Raw genomic sequence first — 23,279 nt, 5'->3', positions numbered from 1 at the left:
GGGAGAGGAAAGCCACCTCTTCAGGCTTGTTTTCATCCACCATGTGAACTGAAGTTTCAGGCTTTGTGTGGAAACTAGGTGATTCTTCTCTATCAGTCAGCAGAATACTGGAAACCTTTCAGAGCACAGTAATTAAGTCTCAAACAGTTACTTGCCTCTGTAGTGACCTATTTTGGCCCTTTAAATATCGTAGAATAAATTAAGGTTTTAAGGAGGTGCCTTGAGAACTGGGTATATGTGTTAAGCACTTAATGCTGCAGGTCGCCAAAAGCTAAGACGTGTTATGGAACATCACAAGATGAGTCTTTGTGTGTATTTTTTTTTTCCTATAACGGTCCTCTGAAATTGATAGGGATGTTTGAAAAGCAAAAGCAAACAAACTGGTAATCAGTTATAATATTGCAGGACATCCGTTTCTCCTTGTTTTTAATTTAAGGCATCTGCCACTTGAAACTGGTGCTAATTACCCTGCAGCACTTGTGCTCTGGGGAGTGTGCTGTGATGCCTGTGTGTGTGTGTGTACATGTTCACACTACTTATATTTTTTCAAAGAAAATAGGTCGTTGTATCCGTGCAACATTGTTGAGGACCAGAATTATTAAATCACAAAACCTTCAGTGTGCTGCAATAGATGTGAAAGGATTAAAATGGGGATTTGAGGGGTAGGTTTGCCAGCAGCATAACTGGCTTTTTAAAGTTCCTTTAATTCTCTGCCTCTGTCCCTTCAGATGTTTAATATTCTTAGGCAGTGCAGTTCGTAGCCAATTGGCTCATGCTCCGCCACAGGCAAGAGACATTTATATTCCAGGGCTGCCTTCACCTCCCCTTTGCTGCATTTCAGCCTTTCTGCTGAAATTATCCTCTACATGTTTCCATGAAAAGCAGCATTACATCTTCAGCTGCGACTCCTGGGCTGCCCTTAATTCCAGCTGATGTGGTGAGTGAATGAGGCCCACGGCAAACGACACACGAGGAAAGGCTCTGCCTGGCTAAATACGGTCACTGCCCCTTCTTGTTAAAGCGTGGCCATCTTCTGCGTGTCTCAAGTGAGGATCTCTCTCTGGAGTGGGAGAGCATTTTGGATCAGCTGAATATGTGGAGAGCCGGGATTTTTCTCACAGCTGAGGCTGGAAGCACGGAGTGACAGTGCTGCCAGCACTGCCTTCCTGGCGATGTCGGCTCTGCGGAGAGTTAACCGTAAACTCAAGAACGAAAGCTCTGTGGGATCTGGAGACTCTCTGTACCGCATGCTGTATTTGGTGAGCAAATCTACTGCTAGTCTAAGGAATTAGCAGCTAGACAAATTTCCGTGCTGTTTTAATTGTAAGGTTATAGATTCGAGGCTGAGCTGTTATGCGTATACCCTGCAGAGGTGTTTTGTTATTGTGCAGTGTCATTAATGGTTCTGCCTGTGCATGAGAGAGTGCAGTTTGCCTGAGTTTTGTTTGGGAGATCAGTATTGCTTCAAGTTTGCTGTGTGGTGCAGAGCAGAGGTGTTGCATGCAGACTGAGAAGGCATTCTGTTTGATGTGTGTTCTATAAGGTGAGCACAAGAGGAGATGGCAGTCCGCTTCCACAACTGTAGGGCAGGCAGCCAAACCTCCGGTCTGTGGTCAGTGTTAACATGCCCAGTGAGTTAAGGACTTGCCCATCCTCCATCAGAAGGATGTGAGCTTAGCTCTTCTGCTGCATCCCCTGCAGAGGAGGGGTTAATGCACTGGAAAAGCAAACCTTGCCTTGCAGCCCTGCTGTGCAAAAAGTCCATCTCATGTCAAGCTTGCTGGATGGGACTGCTGGCAGGATTGTGCCTAAAGTAATTGCACTAATTCTGGAGATGCTGTTCAGTAGCAGCTGGCAAACAGAGCTGGTGTAGGTAGACAAAAGGATCTGTTCCTGTTCCAGGCCTTACCTGTCCTGTCAATTTTCTCCAGGAAAATGGGGACAGAGGTGTTTTTGTTTGTACTGGTTGAGAGTTTTAAGCTAACAGCTGTGTTCTGAACATCTCTGGGTCCAACATGCACCTGCTTTCTGTCTAGCAGTTGATTTTTAAACATGAGGTAGAAAGGAATGTGTTCTGAAATGGAACAGTTTGTTCAGTGAACAAGCAAGGGGGCAGGTTTGTGAAGATAAACGTGCTAGAGACTTTGTCTGCCTGGAGAGTACAAGATGAATGGTACTTGTGGAGTGGAAATGAGCAATTGATGCAAGGCATGGAAGCGGCAGGGCAGAAGTCAGAGTTGCTGCGGGCTGGAGCAGGCACCGGGTGAAGTCAGCAAACATTTTACAGAGCCTGCACACGTGGAGACAAAGCTTTTACAAGTCTCTGGACTTCCTTTGCGACCCACTGGTGTAAGCACTCCCTCAAGATCAGAACCTGTGCCTGTATGACAGTTATCCAGTTCTCAGCCACTTGCTAGTGTTCTGCTGGTGTTTCATAGTCTTAAGTGGATTTGCACTCTCTTTTTCTGGGTGATCCATCTTTCCCTGCAGTTTAATGCACGCGAATGCACAGCGCAGTGAGCTGTCTGCAGGCTGTCACACTCAAACTGCTGAAAACACTTGGGGTTTTGTGGAGTTTGATTCTATAGCATGTTCTATATACTGCAACTATTTTTAGTTGCATGCTTGACTCTCAAAATAAAATACCACTGGGTGTCACTTCCTCAAATTATTTTTTCAAGGATTTCTGAGGAAAACCTGACCTATTCTGGGTCTCTGCAGGCTTTCATTCACCTCTGCTAGCTGTCAGTCCTTTGTCCCTTCTTAGCAGAGCAGGTAACTGAGCTGTTGCTTTTTCACGCTGCCACAGAAGCCAGGCTTTAACCTACTGTACTTTTTAGATTTGAAGCTCTTGAGATCGAGATTGTGTGCATTGAAACGTATTGCAAACTTAACCTCAAGGTTTGGGCTTGCTTTGTACTTATGAGTCTGGCAAGCATAGAGAGAAATAAATGGAATAACACTGACTAATAAATCTGACACTCACTGACATGTTCTGTTACCAGAAGCTAAATTAGTTAGAAATGAACTGACTTGACTCACTGCTTTTTTTATTTTAGTATTTTTTTTAACCACTCTTTTCCTTTCTGCCTGATCTGAGCTTGAAACTCATATTGAAGATAAATATTTTCCCTGTGAGCAACCATGTCCAAGATGCATTTTTATATAGACAGTCAACTACTGTTAGCTAATTGCTTACAGTTGTGTAACAAGCATCTTTACTGAGATGCCTTGCAGTGAGACACTTAGGTGAGCATTTACAGCCATAAGACACCTTCAGGGAAAGTGTTTGATGATTGGGTATTAGGAAGAACTTCTCAGCAAGAGCATTGATGCAGTGGCACAGGCTGCCCAGGGAGGTGGTGCAGTCACCGTCCCTGGAGGTGTTCAATATCTGTGTGGATGTAGCACTGAGGGACGTGGACAGTGGGCATGGTGGGGATGGACTGATGGTTGGACTGGATAATCTTAGAGGTCTAAAGTGGTTAATATTCCTCTTGAGCTTCATGGCCTACTGGTCTTGCCAGTGATGTGTGAGCAAGTAATGCAGCTTAACAAATGCAGAGATTTTTTGGCACTGAGTCATCACAAGGTTTGGGGTGTTTTAGGTAGTTCAGGTTCCTGATGCTGCTGTTGGTACTGCTGGTAGGAGTGATCTCCCAGTGGGCAGGGCTCTGTCTCCAAACTGTGAGGTGATGGTGTGCTTTTTTTTTCTTTCTTTCTTTTTCTCTCCCCTTTCCTCGCATGTTTCCTGTTTGAACAGGATAATTTGGCTTAAGTCATTTCAGCCTGGACTTTGGGGGATATAGAGGTAGTGCCAGGAAGTCTCTAAATCTGGTTTAAGATTAAACACAGAAGGTTAAAGAGGTGTGATCAAGTAAAGAAGCTCTTTTCCCTACTGTGCCCTCAGTGGGTCTTGGGGATGGAAGGAGATAGGGTGTGCTGCTGTACTGGTAATCCTAGAAGCCTGGGACTGTCGTCATTGACACCAGAGACTGTACCTGGTCCAAACTTTGCAGTGAAATGAAAGATGCAAGCGGGTGATCTAAGGAGAAGTGGTGAAGGGAGGGTAATTCTCCTTATATAGAGACATAATTAAACATTAAAGAAACCAGTGAGATGTAGCGGCTCTGAAAAACCTGATGCATAAGGAGGAAATATACCCTATAGGTGTGTTTCCAGACTCAGAACAAAAACTCAGTTACTTTCCAGAAAGCTTTGAAGCCTGAGGTTTTGATCACTCCTCCCCCTGTAAAACATCTCTAAGGGCTTCTATCGCCATGTTGTCTCTCTGGCTGTATTGACTCAGCCATTTACTGGCCTGTTGCAAACTAGATTAGGGAACTCGCAAAGGACTTGGGTGTTTTGATGGCACTATCATTTTTAGTTCTCACTTCTCAGGCCCTTTTGTTTGTTTCATTTGTAAATGCTAGACAAGCCTGTTAAAGTTCATGTTTATTTGAAACTGAGAAGGTTACCAGACAACACTTTAGATAACTTGGATTGTACAACTATTTTTCGTTTACCCTTAGACACTGAAAGAGAGGGTAGATATATATATGAAATAATGTGTGTACTTCTGGACTTTGGTGGCTGCAACTTCATAACTTCAAAGGCTTCTCAACTCCTTTGTTTGTGTAACTCCTGGCCTCAGTTATTACCGCTGGCCTTTCCTCTTTCTTGTTTTTAAAGAGTACAGAGCAGGTCGCTGCTTTCTGTCGCAGTCTTCATGAAATGAACCCTTCTGACTCAAGTGCTCATCCTCAGGAATTCACAGGACCCCAACTGGCCACCATGAGACAACTCACAGATGCAGACAAACTGCGAAAGGTCATCTGCGAACTTCTGGAAACAGAGCGCACCTACGTCAAAGTAGGGAATTCTGATATGTTGTCTCGGTCCGCTAATGGTTCTTCTTTTGGAAAGCTTTCTTAGCTGCTTCTCTACTTTAAGTCCTATTTTGTGCACGTATCTCTTATTGTATTCTACAATCTGTCGCTAGAATAGTAGTTTAAGCAAACCTCTGAAATAAGTAGGCATTCAAAATTGATAATGAGTAACTTTGAAATTTCTTTACTTGACTGAAATGCAAGGGAACAGTGGTCTGTGAAATCTTGTATTGATTTTCTTAGTGAACCCGTGTAAGTATCTCCTCTTACACAGTCATAGATTCAGTGAAATCTGACTCGTCTTATGTGTGGGGAGGAAAAATCCATACACTGGGAAAGCAGTGATCTTAGCCACTTCAATAAATATTCAGAGAGTTCAAGGAACCAACATGAGAATCTTTTTCTGAATTTTTAGGACCTGAACTGTCTAATGGAGAGATACCTGAAGCCTCTACAAAAAGAAACGTTCCTCACACCAGATGAGGTATGTTAACTGGTGCTTATCCTTTTTTTGTTAGTTAGCTTACATACATGCACCCCTCCACACCCCTAAATTTCCATGTCTCAGTGAGCTCTGTTAGAAATTTTGAATTCCTTTTCTTTTCAAATAGCTCATTGAGCAGAGTGTAAAGGTACAATAATGGATGGTTTGTGTTTTTTATTCTGCACATCACCCTGATTATACAACCGGACTGAAAATTGCTGACGTTCTAAAAGACATTATTTAGTTGCAAAGTGTTCTTAACAGTGATATTTTCAGCATGTTCCTTTTTTTTTTTCTCTTATTAGCTGGATGTTCTCTTTGGGAATCTGACTGAAATGGTAGCATTCCAGGTAGAGTTCCTGAAAACTCTTGAAGATGGAGTAAGGCTGGTTCCAGACCTGGAAAAGCTTGAAAAAGTTGAGCAATTTAAGGTAAACTCATTACTTGTTACGTAGGAGGAAGATTTTCAGTCAGAGGGTGGTGATGCACTGGAACAGGTTGCCCAAGGAGGCTGTGGATGCCCCATCCCTGGAGGCATTCAAGGCCAGGCGGGATGTGGCTCTGGGCAGCCTGGGCTGGTGGTGGTTGGTGACCCTGCACATAGCAGGGGGTTGAAACTGGATGATCATTGTGGTCCTTTTCAACCCAGGCCACTCTATGATTCTATGATTCTATCTACATTCAGAGTAGGCTCATACATTAATGTTATAATAAGTGATGAAATATACCTTAGTTGTCCTCTAACACTCTTTATTGTATTTGTTTTACTTACTGTCATGCTCCTTGTGAAAACCAGCATCTACTTAGATTTGAGATTGGTTGCTAGCTAATATTGAGGCTGTTGGAAGACCATCCTGCTACTACTTTGCTTCGTGTTACATTTAGCTGTACAGAGCACTAGAAGAATGTAACACCATGTGTTTAGAGATACTATTCTTGCTCTTCTGTCAGATTTCTTGTCTCAAGCTGTAAAGAAAAACTAGAAATGGAATATTACATAAGATCTTCGTTCTGACAAGTCTAATATAGCAGTTCAGAAGCCCACTGGGGCTATGGTACAGAATATAAATTGAGTTCTGCAGTTAGGCTTTTTGAGAATAGCAGAACTATGCAGCAACTGCTTCCAAGTATCGACACTTGTGCATGGAAGTTAGAAGTGTAAACTAAGGCCATATATATTTCATTAAAAAATGACAAAAGGATAAGGAAAATACAGAAATAGTTTGGGGTCTTCTGTAGTCCATGATATACTAGATTTCTGGCAAGTAGCTCAAACAGTTTTTTGTCTTTGGGGAACTTTTTCATGCTTAGACAGCTCACCTTCATAGAGGACAGAATGTTGTGATGAATAATAATAATTCTGCTGGGACTACACTTTGACTAACTTACAGCCGTGGGAGAACTGCTATAAAAAGTTGTCTTTGTGTGTGTTTCTGTGCTTCTTGATGTCAGGTATTCATTAAAAATCAGCATCAGTCATGAATGCTGCTAACCTGACTTTTGCTTTGTTGAAAATATGCCTTTAATGGAGAATGGAAACACACAGGCTTTCCCACTAAAAAAATAGAAAAGTTTAATCACTGTTTTTAGCTTAAGGAGAGAAATAAGGAAGAGTCCTCCTCATGCAGACAATTCTGTGCTGAGTAAGCTTATATCTATCTTTCTACATAAAATGTGTATCAGATTTGTTTTTCACTTCTGCCCTGTAGGCATGGTCTGAAAGTAGTAGCAAAATGGGATGTCTGGACTTGGTTTCAGTTCTGCAGTTTGCTTCCTTCTGCTGACTGTAGGCAAACGGCCTGTATGTTATCTCATCTCCTTCCACCCCACATTGTTGTTCCTTGGTGGGTGGTGGAGCAAAGGCTTGACTGTGACATAAACATCTGTATTATATTTGTACCATAACACTAACTTTCAGCAGAGTAGAGATCTTGCTTTTTTTGGGCAGTTCCTGCTTGCAGTTCCTCAGTGTCTGATCCATTGCAAATTTGGATACACCCAGTCCTTCCTATGGTGTCTGGCCACAAGATCATTTTAAGCTCAGGCATTTAAATATAGTTCTGGAGCTGTGAAGCTAGTTCCTCCTTAGTCAATGGTGTCTGCAGACCAGCCTGACTGGGAAAGCAGCTAATGTAATGTTAACCATGTCGCCTGCATCCAGGCTGGATTTCAGCAACAAGGCCGATCCTGTTTTCTGTTATGTGGTATGAAAACTGTCTAAAAATGCAGTATCTGTCATCTGAAAGCTAAATGAAAACCCTCCATCCCACTCCTGCATTTCTTTTCTTCCCCTGTGCCTCTACCCCATCGTAAGGTCAGGGAGGAAAATCCCATTCTCACTTCTCCCATCTGCCTTGCAAGGCATCTCTGTATTGTTTCTCTGACCTTTCTCTGCTGATGGAGGCTCCCATTTGGGAACCACAATTGATACCTAAGGCAGCATTTAGAAAAGCAGTGCTTTGGCACAACCCTCCTCGAAAGTCCCCTGTCTTCTAGCTAGCTTGACTTTAGATGACTTTCCACAAGGGAAAATAACTAACTGGTCTTTGCATGCTTTTCTTTTTAAATCCTAGAAAGTGCTGTTTTCCTTGGGTGGATCCTTCCTTTACTACGCCGACCGTTTCAAGCTGTACAGTGCCTTCTGTGCCAGCCACACGAAAGTCCCAAAAGTACTGGTGAAAGGTAGGAGCTTTGTGCTGGACAAACAGACCAGAGAGAGATGTGGCAGTGATGCACTGGTCTGGGCTGTCACGTATGCCTATATGGGTGATGAAATGTGGCTACTGCACACCAGTCCATGCAGAGATTTGTGAGGGAGCGTTGGGGGTGTGTGTGCAAGGTCGCCCTCTGTGAGTTCTTACAGTGACTGGGAAGTCATCTCATCTGGCCTGACAAGCTTACAGAGAGTTCTGTGCCATGGATGTTTGTGGACCACCGCTGATGTTGTCGTACCCAAGTAGCTCATTACAGGAGGCAGTTAACCTCACATGCGGTTTTTCCTCCACTTCTCCAACACATCAAATTTCCCCTCATTCATACAGGGAGTAAAAAGTCTCCATCTCTAGGCTTGTACTATTGGATCACTGTGTACTTTGGAACAGTGCATAGGTGATGACCTCTGTGGTTTCTTTTAGAGGGTGTGCAGTGAATCCATGCTCACGACAATTCCATTAAAGCTCCAGCAAATGTGGTTGAATGCTGACAGCTGCTAGGACTGTTTTTTAGAAGCTGTCTAAATATTTTAACTTCACCCTCTCTTCCTCCTCTTGTTTTCAATCCAATTTGCCTGAGAGGTTTCCATGTATAAATTCCTACCAGAGTTTGGCTTCCTGAGGTGGAGATAAATGAACTATGGTCTGGCATGTAGGCGGTCATGGGCCTCCTTGACTTGGAGGGATGTTTTTGTCTCGTGAAAGTGTTAATCTCTTAGAGTTAGCAGCGCTTCATGCAATTAATTTCTGGCTGAGATGTTAAATAAATGGATGGTTCCAATTGTAGGAGCAATGCCCTTAAGAAGGAAGCTCTTGTTTTTAAAGATGACCTGGATGTCTGTCAATACAAAGCTTATGTGGGCTGTTTGTTTGTTTTATTTCTGTTGTGCAGTTTTGTTTTTTTTTCATTTCTTCTTGTAAACTCTCATTAGCCTTGCTGCAAAAAACAGTTGGCAGCTCGGTGGAATGCATGAATAAATGACTTGTTGCTTATCACATTCATGCTTTCTTTTGCAATCCGTTTGACCTTACTGCTGAGAGCACAGAGTAGGTAGTTCTGGTTGTTTTGTTTTGTCGGTTTGTCATTGCTGACTATGTTTATGAACGAAAAATGGTTGTGTTTGAATTAAGACACAAACAGAACTTCAAATTTGATTCCAGATATAAATAAATCTCTTAAAAGGCCTAGGAGTGCATTTCAAGTATAAACTGGCGTCCTCAGCTGAGGTGCAGGTGGCTTTTGGATTTGACACTGAAGTTGCTTTATGGAAATCAGGTGACTGTCTGAGGGAGGAAGGAAAAATAAAACCAGACTACAGTCAACCAACCAACAAAACACCCAACCTCAGCAGGGATCGTGGCTCTCATAAAATCATTTGTGGGGATTATTTCTGCACTGAATAACTTGTATGTCTAAACATTTCATTTTATCTATGCATCGCTCTCTGTGCTTATGTTCTAGTAAAAGAAGGAACAGTCAAAATGGTATTTCTATAAATTCAGTAGCGGTAAGGTAGAAGAGATGATAGTTATCAGGTACCTGGGCTGCCTGCACTCTCAAAATGTGGTGTATAAATTTACTGCTTCCTGCCTCCTTATTATTCTTGGTTTATTTATCATTCTATTTTATTGTCTATTTATGCACCTTAAAAGAGATGAAAAAATAACCATACTTGCCGATATTGTGGGTTTGCCTGTCAGACTGGATGATCACTGTGACTTCTTACATTTTTCTGATTTGAGCCTTTTTTTAAAGGAAACAAGTGATTAAAAGGGGTTATGCTGCTCTAAAATAGTTGCAGGGCCAGAAATGCGGTGTAAGGTGAATACACACCGGGTACAGTGTATCCAGTCTTGGTACAGTGGGTTGCTTGATACTAACTCATAAATAGCTTCTCTGTGGCAAAGTGACAATAGCACAAAACCTGAAATGCGTAATTCCAGTAACACTGGAGTTTACCATCTGATAAATCTGCAGTTTCTTGCAAAATGTTTACAGATAAATTGACACTCAAAAAGTCACTTCCTTGGGACAGCTGTTGTGATTTTTGATTTATCCAATTGCTTCATTTTAATCTTTTAGCCAAGACAGATACTGCTTTCAAGGCATTTCTGGATGCTCAGAATCCCAGACGGCAGCACTCCTCCACCCTGGAGTCTTACCTCATCAAACCCATCCAGAGGATACTGAAATACCCTCTCCTGCTGAAGGAGCTCTTTGCTCTGACTGATGTTGACAGTGAAGAACATTATCACCTTGATGGTACGGAGCTAACCTACATTCTTCTTCCCTGTTTAACCTTCTCCTGCCCTTCCTCTCAGGGGTTTAAAAATAATTTTTATCTCTTTCCCCGTAATCTGTCTTTTCTTTAGTGGCCATAAAAACAATGAACAAAGTTGCCAGCCATATTAATGAAATGCAGAAAATCCATGAAGAGTATGGGGCAGTGTTTGACCAACTCATAGCAGAACAAACAGGAGAGAAAAAAGAGGTAACAAACAGTATTTGAATAAAATAGGTAGGCTGTTATTTTGGTGCCTGTAGTGCGAGTGTTACATTTTACCAAATAGTTATCTTTCCTTCTGCGTCATTGAAGTAGTTCCTGTGCAAAGAGGTAAATCCAATTAAAATAAATGTTTCTCTGTGTGCTGTTCAGTGAGTAGGACCACTGTAAAGAAGTGTGTTAATTCACCTTAATGGTTGTGCTTGGGTCAAAATCCCAGTTCAACTTTTTAATGTCTATATCTTGGCTTTCCTATTTATCTCTTTAATCACTTCAAAGAGATCAAAATGAGATCCAGTGTGTGAGAAGCTGCTGTTTCTGATTCAGAAAGTGTGTTAGTAGGCTTGATATATGAGAGTCCCGGACTTCAGTCCAGATTTTGCAGCGCTTTCTGAAACACCTGAAGGTTGAATGTGCTTGGTCTTGGGTGCAGAAACTTATGGGAGATGTGTTGAAATTTCAGACTGAGACCTGGATTGCCCATTTACTGAGTAGAATGTAGGCCTGCAGTCCAGCAGTGCCATGAAGGAGAGTAGTGTGAAGTAATGGGCAAGGTCAGGAGAGACTCAAGGAAAAGGTGGAGACATGGAGACATGCTGAAGCTGAGAGCTAGTGTGAGCTGTGGTATGGGTGAATGCTAGAGAGACATGACCATAAGAAGGAATGGTAGTAGGGTTTTGCCAACTACTGGGATGAAGATCAAGCCTAAGAGCTGCTGTGCAAATACAGGACACAAGTGTTTTGGTATTGAATGGTCCTGGGAAAGTTTTGGGTGAGCAACTTGTATAACAGCAGTGGGGAGAAGCATGAGGTGGGAGAGGGCAGACACCAGGTGCCCTTGGCAAAGCTGTGCTGATGCTGGAAAAGGGGAGTTGGGAGAATAGGTCAGAACCTCTGTTGACAGAACTGCTGTGGCTTGCTGTTAATCTGGGAGAGGAGACAACAAACATATCTTAGTGTTGCTCTTGTTGTCAGGGAGAGCTCAGGCTGTTTTGCTCAAGTTATCTGTGATATGCTTTTGCAAAAGCCAAACTTCACTGAGAGAAGTGTGGAGAAATGGTGTAAGATGGCCCCAAGACTGGAGGTTGCCCTTCAATTATCGCTTTGGAAGAAATCAAAAAGATCTGATTGCTGCAATGGCGTTAGCATGCATATCCCAGCAGTCGTTAAGAACTCTATTATTAGTCAATTGCCATCAAGGTGATTTTCACAAGTGAATGTCTGGGGGAAATCACGAACCATGACAAATCTGGGGGGGAAGTTACTGTGACTACTTCACCTGGTGCTATCCTTGAACTTTACCCCAAACTGTGTGTGTGTGAGTGTGTGAGGGTGTATGCTTAGATGTTCAAAGAGCATACCACAAAGCTGGTAAGAAGAAGGGTGGCAGAGGAGCAAACAAAAACGCAAGGGAAAGAGTTTATGTTTTTGTCATTTTGCCAGCCCTCACCTCCTACAAAACTTTGAGAGCCAGGCTGAGTCTGACTTCTCCTTATTTATGCCCTCCAATTAAAGATTTACCCGCATCTATTGCCATCTGTCAGGCTGTTTGCACGCACTCACAGTCATCTGGTTAAATAACTTATTCCAAGAATTTACTTATATTTTGTTTGTTTGTTTGTTTTAGAATTAAGTCCAGGAAAATTTTGGACTGAAATACACTGTTTCTTTGTGCTTGTGTTTGTGATTGACAGGTTGCAGACCTTTCCATGGGGGATTTGCTCTTGCATAACACAGTGATATGGCTTAATCCTCCTGCTTCACTAGGGAAATGGAAGAAGGAACCTGAGCTGGCAGCATTTGGTTTGTATCCTAGTAATTTTATGTCAGATGTGTGAGAAACTGTATCATGTTCCTTACCAGATATCTGTTGAAGGTAGTTGAACACTGTTTTCTGTAACACTGTCTGGATGTTAAAGCTGTACTTGTCTCTCTGCTGTAATGGTCAAATTCTGTTCTGTATTCACCTAAATCTGGTTAAAAAAAAAATGGAGGTGATTGCTATAATAGTGCAAGAGATTTTTAAACCCATATTCCAGGCTATATATTGTGAACTATGCAGAAGGGTATTTGCATCTGAAGAGATATACTTTGATAGTCTGATATATATTGGATGAGGTTAAGGCTTGATGAAACTTTGCCTTTTTTCTTCATGCCTTTTGCCAAAAACCTTTTGAGCATCTAAACTTCAGAGAATACTTAAATACTGCTTTGGAGTATAGTTTGTCTTCCTGAGAAGTACTGTTTCTTGGGTGGCCAGATGAGAAGTTGAAGATTCTGTTGGCGTAGATTTCAAGGTCTTTCCATTGCACTGAAGCATGATACGTTGCAAAGTTACTGGAGCGCTATTGGCAAATCATGTAGTTGTTACTTTCAGAGTTAAGTCAAGCTAAGCAGTACTTGTTAGGCTTTGTTTGTTCCTGAACTTCTTCATAAGCAATGGGTTTTTCTATTACTGTTTTCAGAAAGCTATGCAGGTTAGAAAGCCATTGATTTTGATTTTATTTTTGTTTTATACCAAATAGCTTATGAATGGAGAACCTTTCATCTTTGCTCTGAAGAGCATATAAAAATAGACTGCTTTGCTGTAAGCTGGGAAACCTGGTCATACCTTGAAGCTGAGTAGCCTTATGAAAGCTGCTGGGAATGTGCAGCAACTTTAAGTACTCCCAACAGCTTTAAACTGATGGAATAAAATGTCCAAAATTAAGCGTCCATGTAGTAATCTGTGCTAGGGTGCTAAAAGCTGTTGAGCTTGGGCTTTTTGGTAGGATGACTCATGCCTCCTTGACTCAGCTAAGGGCTGTCTGAAGAGCTGAAATATCTGTGTGCTTGGGCATATAGGAGACCTTTTCCCAACCTTATTTACTACATGGCTTTTGTTTTCTTTTTTTAACTTTCTTCTCCAGTGTTCAAAACTGCTGTGGTCCTTGTGTACAAGGATGGTTCCAAACAGAAGAAGAAACTTGTAAGTTGTGTGGACCATTTCTGTGCCACCGCGTACATTACATTCAGTAATCTAGATTTGCTTTCCATAAAGCTGTGCTTTCTGCTGGTCTCTTCATGTTGCTTACCACATCCACTCCATGCTGTGGAGTGGACTTTCATGGAGCAAGGTAGCACCCTGAGTGTGTCTCTTGTGTTTGGCTCTTCAATCGGTGTATAAGAATCAAATAGGAGAGCTGTCTGTCAACTTTCTTAGTGAAACACAATGCCTTTGCTTCACTCCTGGCTGTTAGTTTCTGATCATTTCAAATGCCACTGAACAAATGCTGGCTGCTCTTGGCAAATAAGGAGTGCCAGCACTATGTATCAACAGATACTTCTGGATTTAGAATTAGAATTTAAAGCTATACTTCACAGTGAACACATGACTTATTGCAACAGGGAACATATTTTATAATATTATAGGAAACACTTTGATTCCCTGTACAGCATAAACCAAAAGTGTGATCTGAAATGCTTGTCTTCTAAGTCATCTGGACACAGAATGACTTTGGAGTGACTAAAGCAATATCAGTGCAGGTTCATGAATGTATGTGCAATGGGAAGTCTAAGTATAGGATTAGTCTTAAATGATTTTTGAAGGCATTGACAAGAATTCATTGGTCTAATGGTTGCTTTTGTCTAGAGTTTAACAATATATATATATATATTTATATATAGCCATTTTGGTGTCTCTAGTTACTAAGATGATGTAGAGAAAAAAGAACTGCAACAAGTCTCTAGCTGGACATTTTCATTGCATATTAGTGACTACTGTGATATCTGAATATCCCAACGTATCTCATTTCTTAATGGTGTTTTGAAATTGTCCCAGGGAGGATCACATAGAGCTTCAATTTATGAAGAATGGGATCCGTTCCGCTTTCGTCACATGATACCTTTGGAAGCACTGCAGGTTCGAGCATTGGCAAGTGCAGGTAATGTTCCAGTTGCAAGAATTTGGTAATCCTTTTAATTTTTGTTTTGGGGATATTCATTGACAAACCGGTGTTTGTCCATAGTACATGTATGTACAGCTCTGGGGACCTGAGAATGGAATCCACAATCACAACATCAGTAGTAACCCTGGAGAGAAATGAAGGGGCAAAAAGCTCCAATTCTGTATTTTCACTTTGTCAGTTTTTTTTCTGGAGGCAATCATGTTTTAGAAAAACTGAACAAAGTTGCTCCTGGCTCTGGTTCATTTTGTTCCTCTTCTAGAGACTTGAAGGAAATCTCACAGCTGTGATACAACAGAGCTAGTTAATTCTTTCTGTTGTAGCAGATGACAAATGGCAGTGAAGGTTATTATTTAAGGCTTTGGCATTTTTGTAATATATTCTCCTGCTATATTAGTAGAAGTGGAAGGAACATTTAACTTAGCTGTCTGCAGCAGTTACACATCTAAGGTATGGCAGTGCTGGAATATATAGAGCACCTGAAAAGCCATTTTTTTCTGTTACTTTCATAGTACTGAGTGAGTGCATATGAAGCTTTACTAGAGTTTGGCCAATTTATGTGTCTGTTGTTTCATTAGCCACTTGCCTGCTACTGCTTTTCATGAATTAATATTATTTTCAACACATGATTTGTTGTCCCATGCAACCTTTAACAATTTTTCAGGGTTAAGGAGTAAATATTCTAACTGAATTTAAGCATGACAGTCTGTTGTATGAAGTTCTGTTTGCTTTTGCTTTAGATGCAGAGACCAATTCTGTATGTGAGATTGTCCACGTTAAATCTGAGTCTGAAGGCAGGCCAGAAAGAACGTTTCACCTTTGCTGTAGGTAAGTGTATTACCAAATCTTCCAATGGCAGCTGCATCCCTGGACCCCAGCTTGCCTGTATCATTCATCTAAGTCAGTCTGGGGACTGCCTGGGGGGAAAAGGAAGAAGAGCATGTTAGAACCTTTATGAAACTGCCTAGGATAGAGGCATATATTTGATCAACCTCATGCTTTCAGAGGAATGACCTTATTACACTTTTCCTTTCACAAATTTACATCCAATTGAACTCCCGGGCCTTTGTGCCAAGTAGCTGCTACCATGTCTTGTTCAGCTGGTACCTTTCATGCCAGCAACTTCCAACTACTGTCCTTAGGGCTTTAGTCTTTCCTTAGATGAATTTTGTCTGCCTTTGTTGTGGTGGTTGCCTTGCTGTGCTTTAGACTTCAGAGAACTTGCAAACATGCCAGGGTCCAACAGAGCTGATATCAAGCCAGGTCCCACTACTAGACAGTACAGATCTGCAGGACTTCTTGGTGTGTGATTGCAAGCTACAAACTGAGATTTAATTAGTCACCACAGGTCAGCTTGATGTTTATCAGACAAGGCAAAGTGTGTGGTTGGTTTTGGAGGAAAAGGAGTGCATGGCAAAATGATTTGTTAATAAAAAGTATATTTGTTTTCTTTGGTATCTGTTGCAATGACTGTAGATATGGCTTCACCTTGAAAATACTGCTTTAAATTGAGTCTTCTTGGGGGGAAATGTATGGCAGGCTGTTTGCGGTTTTAAATTACAGTACTGGTCATTAGTTATCTCATTTACAGTGAGCTCTTAGCAGTTTGCAAGAGGTAACTCTGCCTCTTGTATTCTCTCTTTCAGTTCACCGGAACACAGGAAGGACTTTCTGAAGGCAGTGCATTCGATTCTGAGGGATAAGCACAGAAGGCAGCTTCTTAAAACCGAAAGTTTGCCCTCGTCCCAGCAATATGTTCCTTTTGGTGGAAAAAGATTGTGTGCTCTAAAGGGCGCAAGGCCAGCCATGAACAGGGCAGGTACTGTAGGGCTACAGACTTTCAAGATCCCAGTAACCCCAGCACCGTTGTAGGATGTGGTGGTGTCTGATACTTGCACATTACTGTTGGCATTCTCTCTTGTGTAAAAACAACCCACACCTGCCGTTTTTCCATGCTTCACCTCTTCTGGAGGCTTAAGTTACCTCTATTTACCTTGCTTTGCACTCGAGGCTTAGCTTCAGAGCGGTCCTTCTGGCATGGAAGGGAGAAAAGGGATTCCTGTCGATACCAATTGGCTGTGCACTTTAATCTGGAAATGGGTCTCAACTGAAGAAAACAGAAGCCCACTGCATATTTTTTTAAACAAAAGCATGTACAGAATTTTTAAACTAACCCAAGCACTTTTAGAGTAAAATGCACAAGAAGGATGTGCATGAGGGATGTGGTTTGAAGAGACAGCTTGTCATGCCCTCCATTTTAGCCTTTTCAGCTTTATGGCTAAAGGCATGTGCTTCTACTTCTCGCACTTTGAGAGGCATACACTTGATATTCTTATTGTAATGGTCTGTCCTAAACCGTGGATTTTCCTTTTTCAGTTGACTTCAGGCAAAAGCAGTGAGAAAATCCCAGGGAAAAGCAGGTTTTCATTTTGAGAACGCTAGATGATGGAGGGAAGAAACACTTGCTTCCAACTGAAAAATACACGGCACCGCTACGTGTTTTGTTCTGGTCTGTTTTTTATTTTATTTTATTTTTTTTTTCTGCTCATTAGATCCAGCAGTGTAGATAATCAGGCTTTCTGTTCCTCTTCTGTAATGGGCAGGCCAGACCAATAGCATTTTTAGCAGCATGGCTTCTCTCTTGAAGTGATGTTAGCCATCTGCTTCGCAGACGCTCAAAATCATAAGCAAGAAGATTCGAGGGAAGGCCAAATTGCAGTGGTTTTAACAGTGCTCCTTCAGTCAGCCTGTGGGGCTGATGTATTGATGCCAAACCTTGTTTTATTTTGGCTTGTCAGTGCATTTGCGTGATGAAAATCTTTCAAAGTCCAGACCTTTTGCTATAGTTAAAATCTGCAACTGCTGAGCTGTTATCCTTTGTGCGTGTTTGGAGACTCAGGGATATTAAAATGAAACCCAGGCTCCCCAGGCTGCTAGAGTTTAATGAATACGTTCTGCAAGTGCTAAGGCGCTGTTGAGTGAAGAGAGACAAACTATAACTTCACAGTTCACCTGCTTGCAACGGAACTGAGTGCTGCATGTAAAGCACCGGGATCCTGCAGGATTCATCTCCTGCTTTTTTGTCTCACAAGCCTCTTAGGATGATGTTCCAACACAGAAGATGAGAATTTGCTGATTGGGCCATTTGCAAAAGCCAGTAGACCAGCTGGTGCTGAGTAAGGAACTTGTGAAAGGGTTTTTTTGGTTGTTGTTTTGTGTTTTTTTTTACCCTCTGTCCTAACAGGGAGCAAGTGGAGAAGAGGCTTGCACAGCTTGGATAGAAAACACGCCAAAAATAAAGCAACAATTCCAGCACCTTCACTACTGAGGTAGCTGTTTGGAAACCTGTAATGTTGCTCATACCCGAGACAAAGCAATTTCCCATATTGAAGTGTAAGGCTATCTGGAGTTTTGCTGTGCACTGACAGCAGGGTGCTTCTTGAAAGAAGCTGAGTTGAACAGATGCACTTTGTGCTGGCTGGCTGCCTACCACTTAGGAGGAACAGTAATTGTGTGCCATTATCCCAGCCATGGATCTGAGTAGCAGAAACCCCCTTTTCAGCTGGAGAGACACTTGTGCTGAGGAGCTGAGTGAAGCCCACAGGGAGGATGTGGAATGACTAGGTCATTCCTGGGAGTCTACCTGTTTTGTGCCTAGCGGTGTTAAATAAAGGGCCCTTGGAAGACTAACTTTTTAGAGAGAATTGTACCATGTGTAAAAAGCCTCTGGGGTTTTATCTTTGTGTGTGTACAGTGTCAGCCCCAAGCAAGTCTCTTGGGAGGAGGAGGCGGCGGCTGGCCCGAAACAGGTTTACCATTGACTCAGATGCCGTCTTCACAAGCAGCCCCGAAAAAGAGCCCCAGCAGCCCACGCACGGTGGGGACACTGACCGCTGGGTAGAGGAACAGTTTGACCTTGCTCAGTATGAGGAGCAGGAGGACATCAAGGAAACGGACATCCTCAGCGATGACGATGAGTACTGTGAGGCCATGAGAGGTGCCGTGGCCGACCGAGACCTTCGGGAGCGGCTGCAGGCAGCCTCCATCACGTGCCGCGGAGACCGCTCGCGCCCAGCCATGGACACGCATGCCTCCAGGATGACCCAGCTGAAGAAGCAGGCGGCCTTGACCGGCATCAACGGTGACGTGGAGGGCCACGGTGAGGAGGTCATCTGGGTCAGGCGTGAAGACTTCGTCCCGAGCAGGAAACTGAACACGGAGCTCTAAACCGGTCCCCTTCCCTGCCCAGATGCGTAGGTCTCCCCATCCTGCCCGCCCTCCCTCCCTCTCCTGGCACACTGCCGAGAGTGAGTCCCCATAGATTGCACACTTGCACACACCATTACGGCAGCTGAATTGGTCTGAAGCCATGCGGCCACACTTTAGGCAACTGTAAAACGCTCAAAACTTGGAACGGAATAACCTTAAGGTCCTGTCTTACGTTACCAAGGGCTTTCACACTATTTTATTTATTCTAACATAATCAGGGGCTGAAATTATGTATGGGGAGAATATAATCACTGGAAAACAAATTATTCTGGATGTCTTAACCTACGTACAGCAAACTAGCTAATACGATAGCACAACGAACAAAGGGTTTTGTAGCTGTAAAAAGTCAACCGTAGGTTCATCTCCTGAATGAGGAAACTGCCTTTTTATCGTGTACAGTCGCAGTATTCTTATTACTTTTCCCTCCTTAAATGTAAGAGAATATACATGTATTTTAAGGATTTGTGAGGAAAAGTTTGGGATTTCTGTTGTGTTAAGTCCTCTTGGTCTGTGGCTGGTCTAATTTAATGTCAATGTTGGAAGCTCTAGTTTTGCATAATGTTGTAAAGATGCCAAACTCTCTTAAGAGATCCAAACTTAACACTTGAAGAGATATTTTTTTGTATTTTACCTGAGATGCAGGGGCACAAAGGGATAAGAATTTTACAGTGTTAGCTTAGCTCCATGTCTAGGATACAAGGCTAGCTTTTTTGCAGAGGGTTAGGAATGGTGGGTTTTATATTAAAATATGAACTGGAAACTCTTATTTAGATATAACTTTCTTCAAGAAAAGGATTATTGTATATGTTTGAGGCTGGAGTTTAGTTAGATAATACAAAGAATAAAATGACATTACTGAATTATAGTGGAGCAAACTCATCCGTGGTGCAGCCTCGCACCACGATGATTTGTTTGGTCTGCTTTCTCTGACGCAGTTTGGGCTTAGGGGACAGGGAATTCATGGCCAAAAAAGCTGACCTCATCCATTCTCCTCCTGTGGGTGAAACCGGTGTATTTTCATTCCTTTATGAAAGCTTTTCCACTGCAATAGAATTTGAGCAATTTCTAAACCTCTTCAACATTTGAAACCTTTTATTTAAGCATCTAAAACAGGGTAAGAACGCGACTAAAATGGTTTTTAAGTGGACTTCCAAATGCAAAACACAAATAGCACTTTTTTCTTTTTTAAGATTCATATGGCTTTTCCCATTTCAGTTTCACCTATGAGGAAAAAAAAAAAAAACATAAAAAAAAACAAAAACCACGCAAAAAAAAAGGAAGATTATATGAAGTTTTCTTTTTTTTTTTTCTTTTTTGTTTTTGGTATCTATTGGTGTTTGACACATCAGTCGGTACTTTGAAAACCTGAGATTTTATAATAACTTGAGGATTATATTTTATAAAATCCACTCCGACTATATTTTAAAACACAACGAAAATTATTCCCCCCGGAAATCCATCGCTGTCTTTGTGTCCCACTTAGCACATCCCCCTCTCCTCCACCCCTTTCTGGTTTCTGGTGCACTATACTTGTTCTTATGAAAGCTTTCTCTCTTAACCTTTTGCTATCTTTTCTTTTCGTAAAAGCTTTAGAAAGGTTTCTATACCCTTTGTATGATCACATCATTGTTTTATATCATCGACTTGTCAGTTGTGTCCCAGCATACTAGAAAAGCGGAGGTTTTAGCTGTCCTATGCTGTACCCAGTGGAATACAGTCAGTTCTGGAATACTGGAAGGCTGGTACTGGGAAGGTACCGTTGTTCTTGTACATAAAGTCATGACATGTCTATGTCAAAGGTTCTTATATATTTCTTTTATAAGCTGAAAGAAGGTCTATTTTTATGTTTTTAGTTCTATGAATGGAACGTTGTAAATGCCTGTCAGAAATAAAATACTGGGAAAAAAAAAACAGTTGAAATAGTGGTATGTGTACATGTTCTCTGAGACAGGTGCCCTTTTCAGTGTAAGCAAGTAGGAAGCAAGTCCTACAGCAGCTGAAGCTGTGGGACCCACTCCTTGCCTTTGAAGCCTGTGGAGTCTCTTTACTTGTCGGGTTTCCACCGCTATTGCTGCATGCACTGGGTCTTGTGCAGATGTCCCTTTGGAATGGGTTCCTCCACCTGCAGCTCTTAGCAGAGCCCTCATCTCTGCTTTTCAGTGGAATGTGGGCTGTAGGGTAAAGAACTGCTCCCTTGACCACAGGTGCAGAACTTCAGTTTGCTTGTGAGTGAAAGCCAGGGCAATTTTGTTGGTCTCCCTTCTCTTTTATTGAAAACCCATTTTTATTTATTTATTTATTTTCTTCCCCCTGTAGAAGATCCAAGTCTGGAGCCTTGCCTATTAGAAAATGGAAAACCAGACGGGAACACCAAATGCTGGATGCAACCCAGTGTGACTTATTACAACGCAGTAAAATAGTGTATTCAAGTCTGCAACTAACAGCTCTTTCCCCCAAGTCTGTGAAACTACATCAACTTCCAACCAAACCTCAGAGCAAAGCATTCTAGTGCTTCTTTGTAAATTCACCTGAGAATGAAATGTGAACAAGTATGACGTTTCATTTTAACTGCCATAACCTTTTCTCAGATGCTCTCATGTTTACATATGTGTATTTTCTCCACAGTTTAGTTTCAGGATATTCCTGTGTGGAGCCAGGAGGTGGACTTGATGATCTTTGTGGATCCCTTCCAGTTCAGGTTGTTTTAGGATTCGGTGATTACTTAAAGTGCTTCCAACAACTGCCTTTAGCTTTCAGATACAAGGAGCCTTGTCCTACTTCAATAACATCATGCCTCGCTTCAGGAATTAACATTATGTAGTTAATTTATCTCATGTGAGGTCTTACATAAAAGGTTCGGTAGGTGGAAGGCGCAATGCTTTGGAGTAGTTCTTGCATTCTCACCTGCCAATCGCAATAGCTTGGGGAAGACGTTAAGGCCTGAACTGTGCAGACTTTATGTGGGTAGGACTCACTTCGTATTTTGCAGAAGTGCTGTTTTCCTTACTGTATGCATAACCAGCTAAATGGGTTTCTTTTTCAGTGATGATCACAAGAAATGGAAGTATGCATTTAAATAAGAGAGGCAGGGGGTACAGAATGCCCTTGTTATTAGAAGAGCCCTTCAGTTTAGTTGTGGCCAGTAGTAAATGGCCAAAAGCCTAGGCCAAAGCCTAAACACCGAAACCAGCCCATTTGGGGTGCTGAGTTTTAGTCCAGGTGTGAGGAACCACTATAAATAGGGGGCTGCTGTTCCCAGCAGATTGACAGAAGCTTCTCTGGCCCACGTGTGATACCCTGGCTCCACCATTTGTCATTGTCATAGAATCATAGAAATGTAGAATCATAGCATCACAGAGCAGCTGGGCAACCTCTGCCAATGCCTCAACACACTCTGAGGATTCAAATTTCTCCTCTTTCAGTGTAAAATCATTCCTCCTCGCACCATCGCTATCAAACCATGCAAAAAAGTCAGTCTTCCTTCTGTTTATAAGCTCTCCTCAAGTACTGGAAGACTGCAGTGAGGTCTCTCTGGAGCCTTCTTGTCTTCAGGCTGAACAAGCCAAGCTTCTTCAGCTTTGCTTCGTAGCAGAGTGGAATTAGGACTCCTCAAGCGCAAGCAGTTTGCTTTTGTGTGTAGATTCTGGCAGACTGGCCCTAGAAGGTGAGTTGGGGAGAGTAGGGAGCTGGTTTATTAGAAAACAAGTTTTTATTGCTGTTGTATCTTGAAGTGTTGTACAGCCCCTCGTTCTTGCCTGCAGTAGAAGAGCAGCAGCAGTCATCCGTGGGAAAAGGACAGGCATCCCATAGTACTGAGGTTTTGGAAGTGCTTTTCTTAACTCTTTTCACCGGTCAGATGTTATCGTCCTCTCTAGCAGACTTGCTCTGCTTGCACCTGCTTCAGAATGGCACAGGTAGTGTTTTGTTTCTGTGGTTATTATCTCTGCACATACTGTGCTGAGGATGTGACCCTGCTGCCTGTGTGCTGCTAGTTTTAATATGGCCAAATTAAATGGGGACAGAAGTGCTGCCTCTCCCACAGCTCCCATTCCCACTGTGGATCACTTGTGGCAATTTGCCGCTGGTTTTCTTTTCCCTTTAATTTTATTCTTCACAGTTGCTGAGAAACTCAGTTGAGCGGTAGACTCCTGTAATCTTTCCAATTAGAAGAGCTGTCATGCATGTAGATTGAGAACTGTCAGTGTGTCAGTGCTGCTGAATGATTCCAGCCCAGAACTTTGGAAGCCTGCTGTGGCTCTGCATTATTCTGGGAGAGGAAGAAGAGGGGAAAGAAAACATTTGAAAACTTGCTTCCTCTGTTTCTCTCTTCCTTTGGCCTCATCCTTTTAATAATACATAATACTGTGTTATACCTGGGCATGGGCTAGAGGAGCTCTTTGCAATAATGAGATCTTCTTATAGTAGCCTTAGGGCCTGGGTAAATTGTTCCTGGTTTAGGTTTGACAAATGAAGGCAGG

General features: G+C 42.2%; 1 protein-coding gene across 6 annotated transcripts in view; it reads left to right on the top strand.

The window, feature by feature from the left end:
- TIAM1 (TIAM Rac1 associated GEF 1) overlaps positions 1–20,702 on the top strand; it is a 170,019-nt gene extending 149,317 nt beyond the window's left edge. For 4 of the 6 annotated variants that reach the window (XM_072327268.1, XM_072327277.1, XM_072327259.1 and 1 more), the window contains 12 exons: positions 4,693–4,872; positions 5,305–5,373; positions 5,679–5,804; positions 7,947–8,055; positions 10,168–10,347; positions 10,458–10,576; positions 12,283–12,391; positions 13,498–13,556; positions 14,409–14,511; positions 15,273–15,360; positions 16,179–16,351; positions 18,287–20,696. In XM_072327268.1, the coding sequence (XP_072183369.1) occupies positions 4,693–4,872; positions 5,305–5,373; positions 5,679–5,804; positions 7,947–8,055; positions 10,168–10,347; positions 10,458–10,576; positions 12,283–12,391; positions 13,498–13,556; positions 14,409–14,511; positions 15,273–15,360; positions 16,179–16,351; positions 18,287–18,759 (1,788 nt within the window). In that variant the 3' untranslated portion in view covers positions 18,760–20,696. Of the gene's footprint in view, positions 1–818; positions 1,260–4,692; positions 4,873–5,304; positions 5,374–5,678; positions 5,805–7,946; positions 8,056–10,167; positions 10,348–10,457; positions 10,577–12,282; positions 12,392–13,497; positions 13,557–14,408; positions 14,512–15,272; positions 15,361–16,178; positions 16,352–18,286 lie in introns of those variants that run through there. The other 2 variants (XM_072327290.1, XM_072327300.1) reach the window with 2 other exon arrangements.
- Positions 20,703–23,279: the final 2,577 nt, after the last annotated feature.

This window comes from Excalfactoria chinensis, chromosome 1 (assembly GCF_039878825.1).
Source record: "Excalfactoria chinensis isolate bCotChi1 chromosome 1, bCotChi1.hap2, whole genome shotgun sequence".
Lineage (NCBI taxonomy): Eukaryota > Metazoa > Chordata > Aves > Galliformes > Phasianidae > Excalfactoria > Excalfactoria chinensis.
Note: the sequence above shows the minus strand (reverse complement) of the source record. Positions and strands in the feature narration are given on the sequence as shown.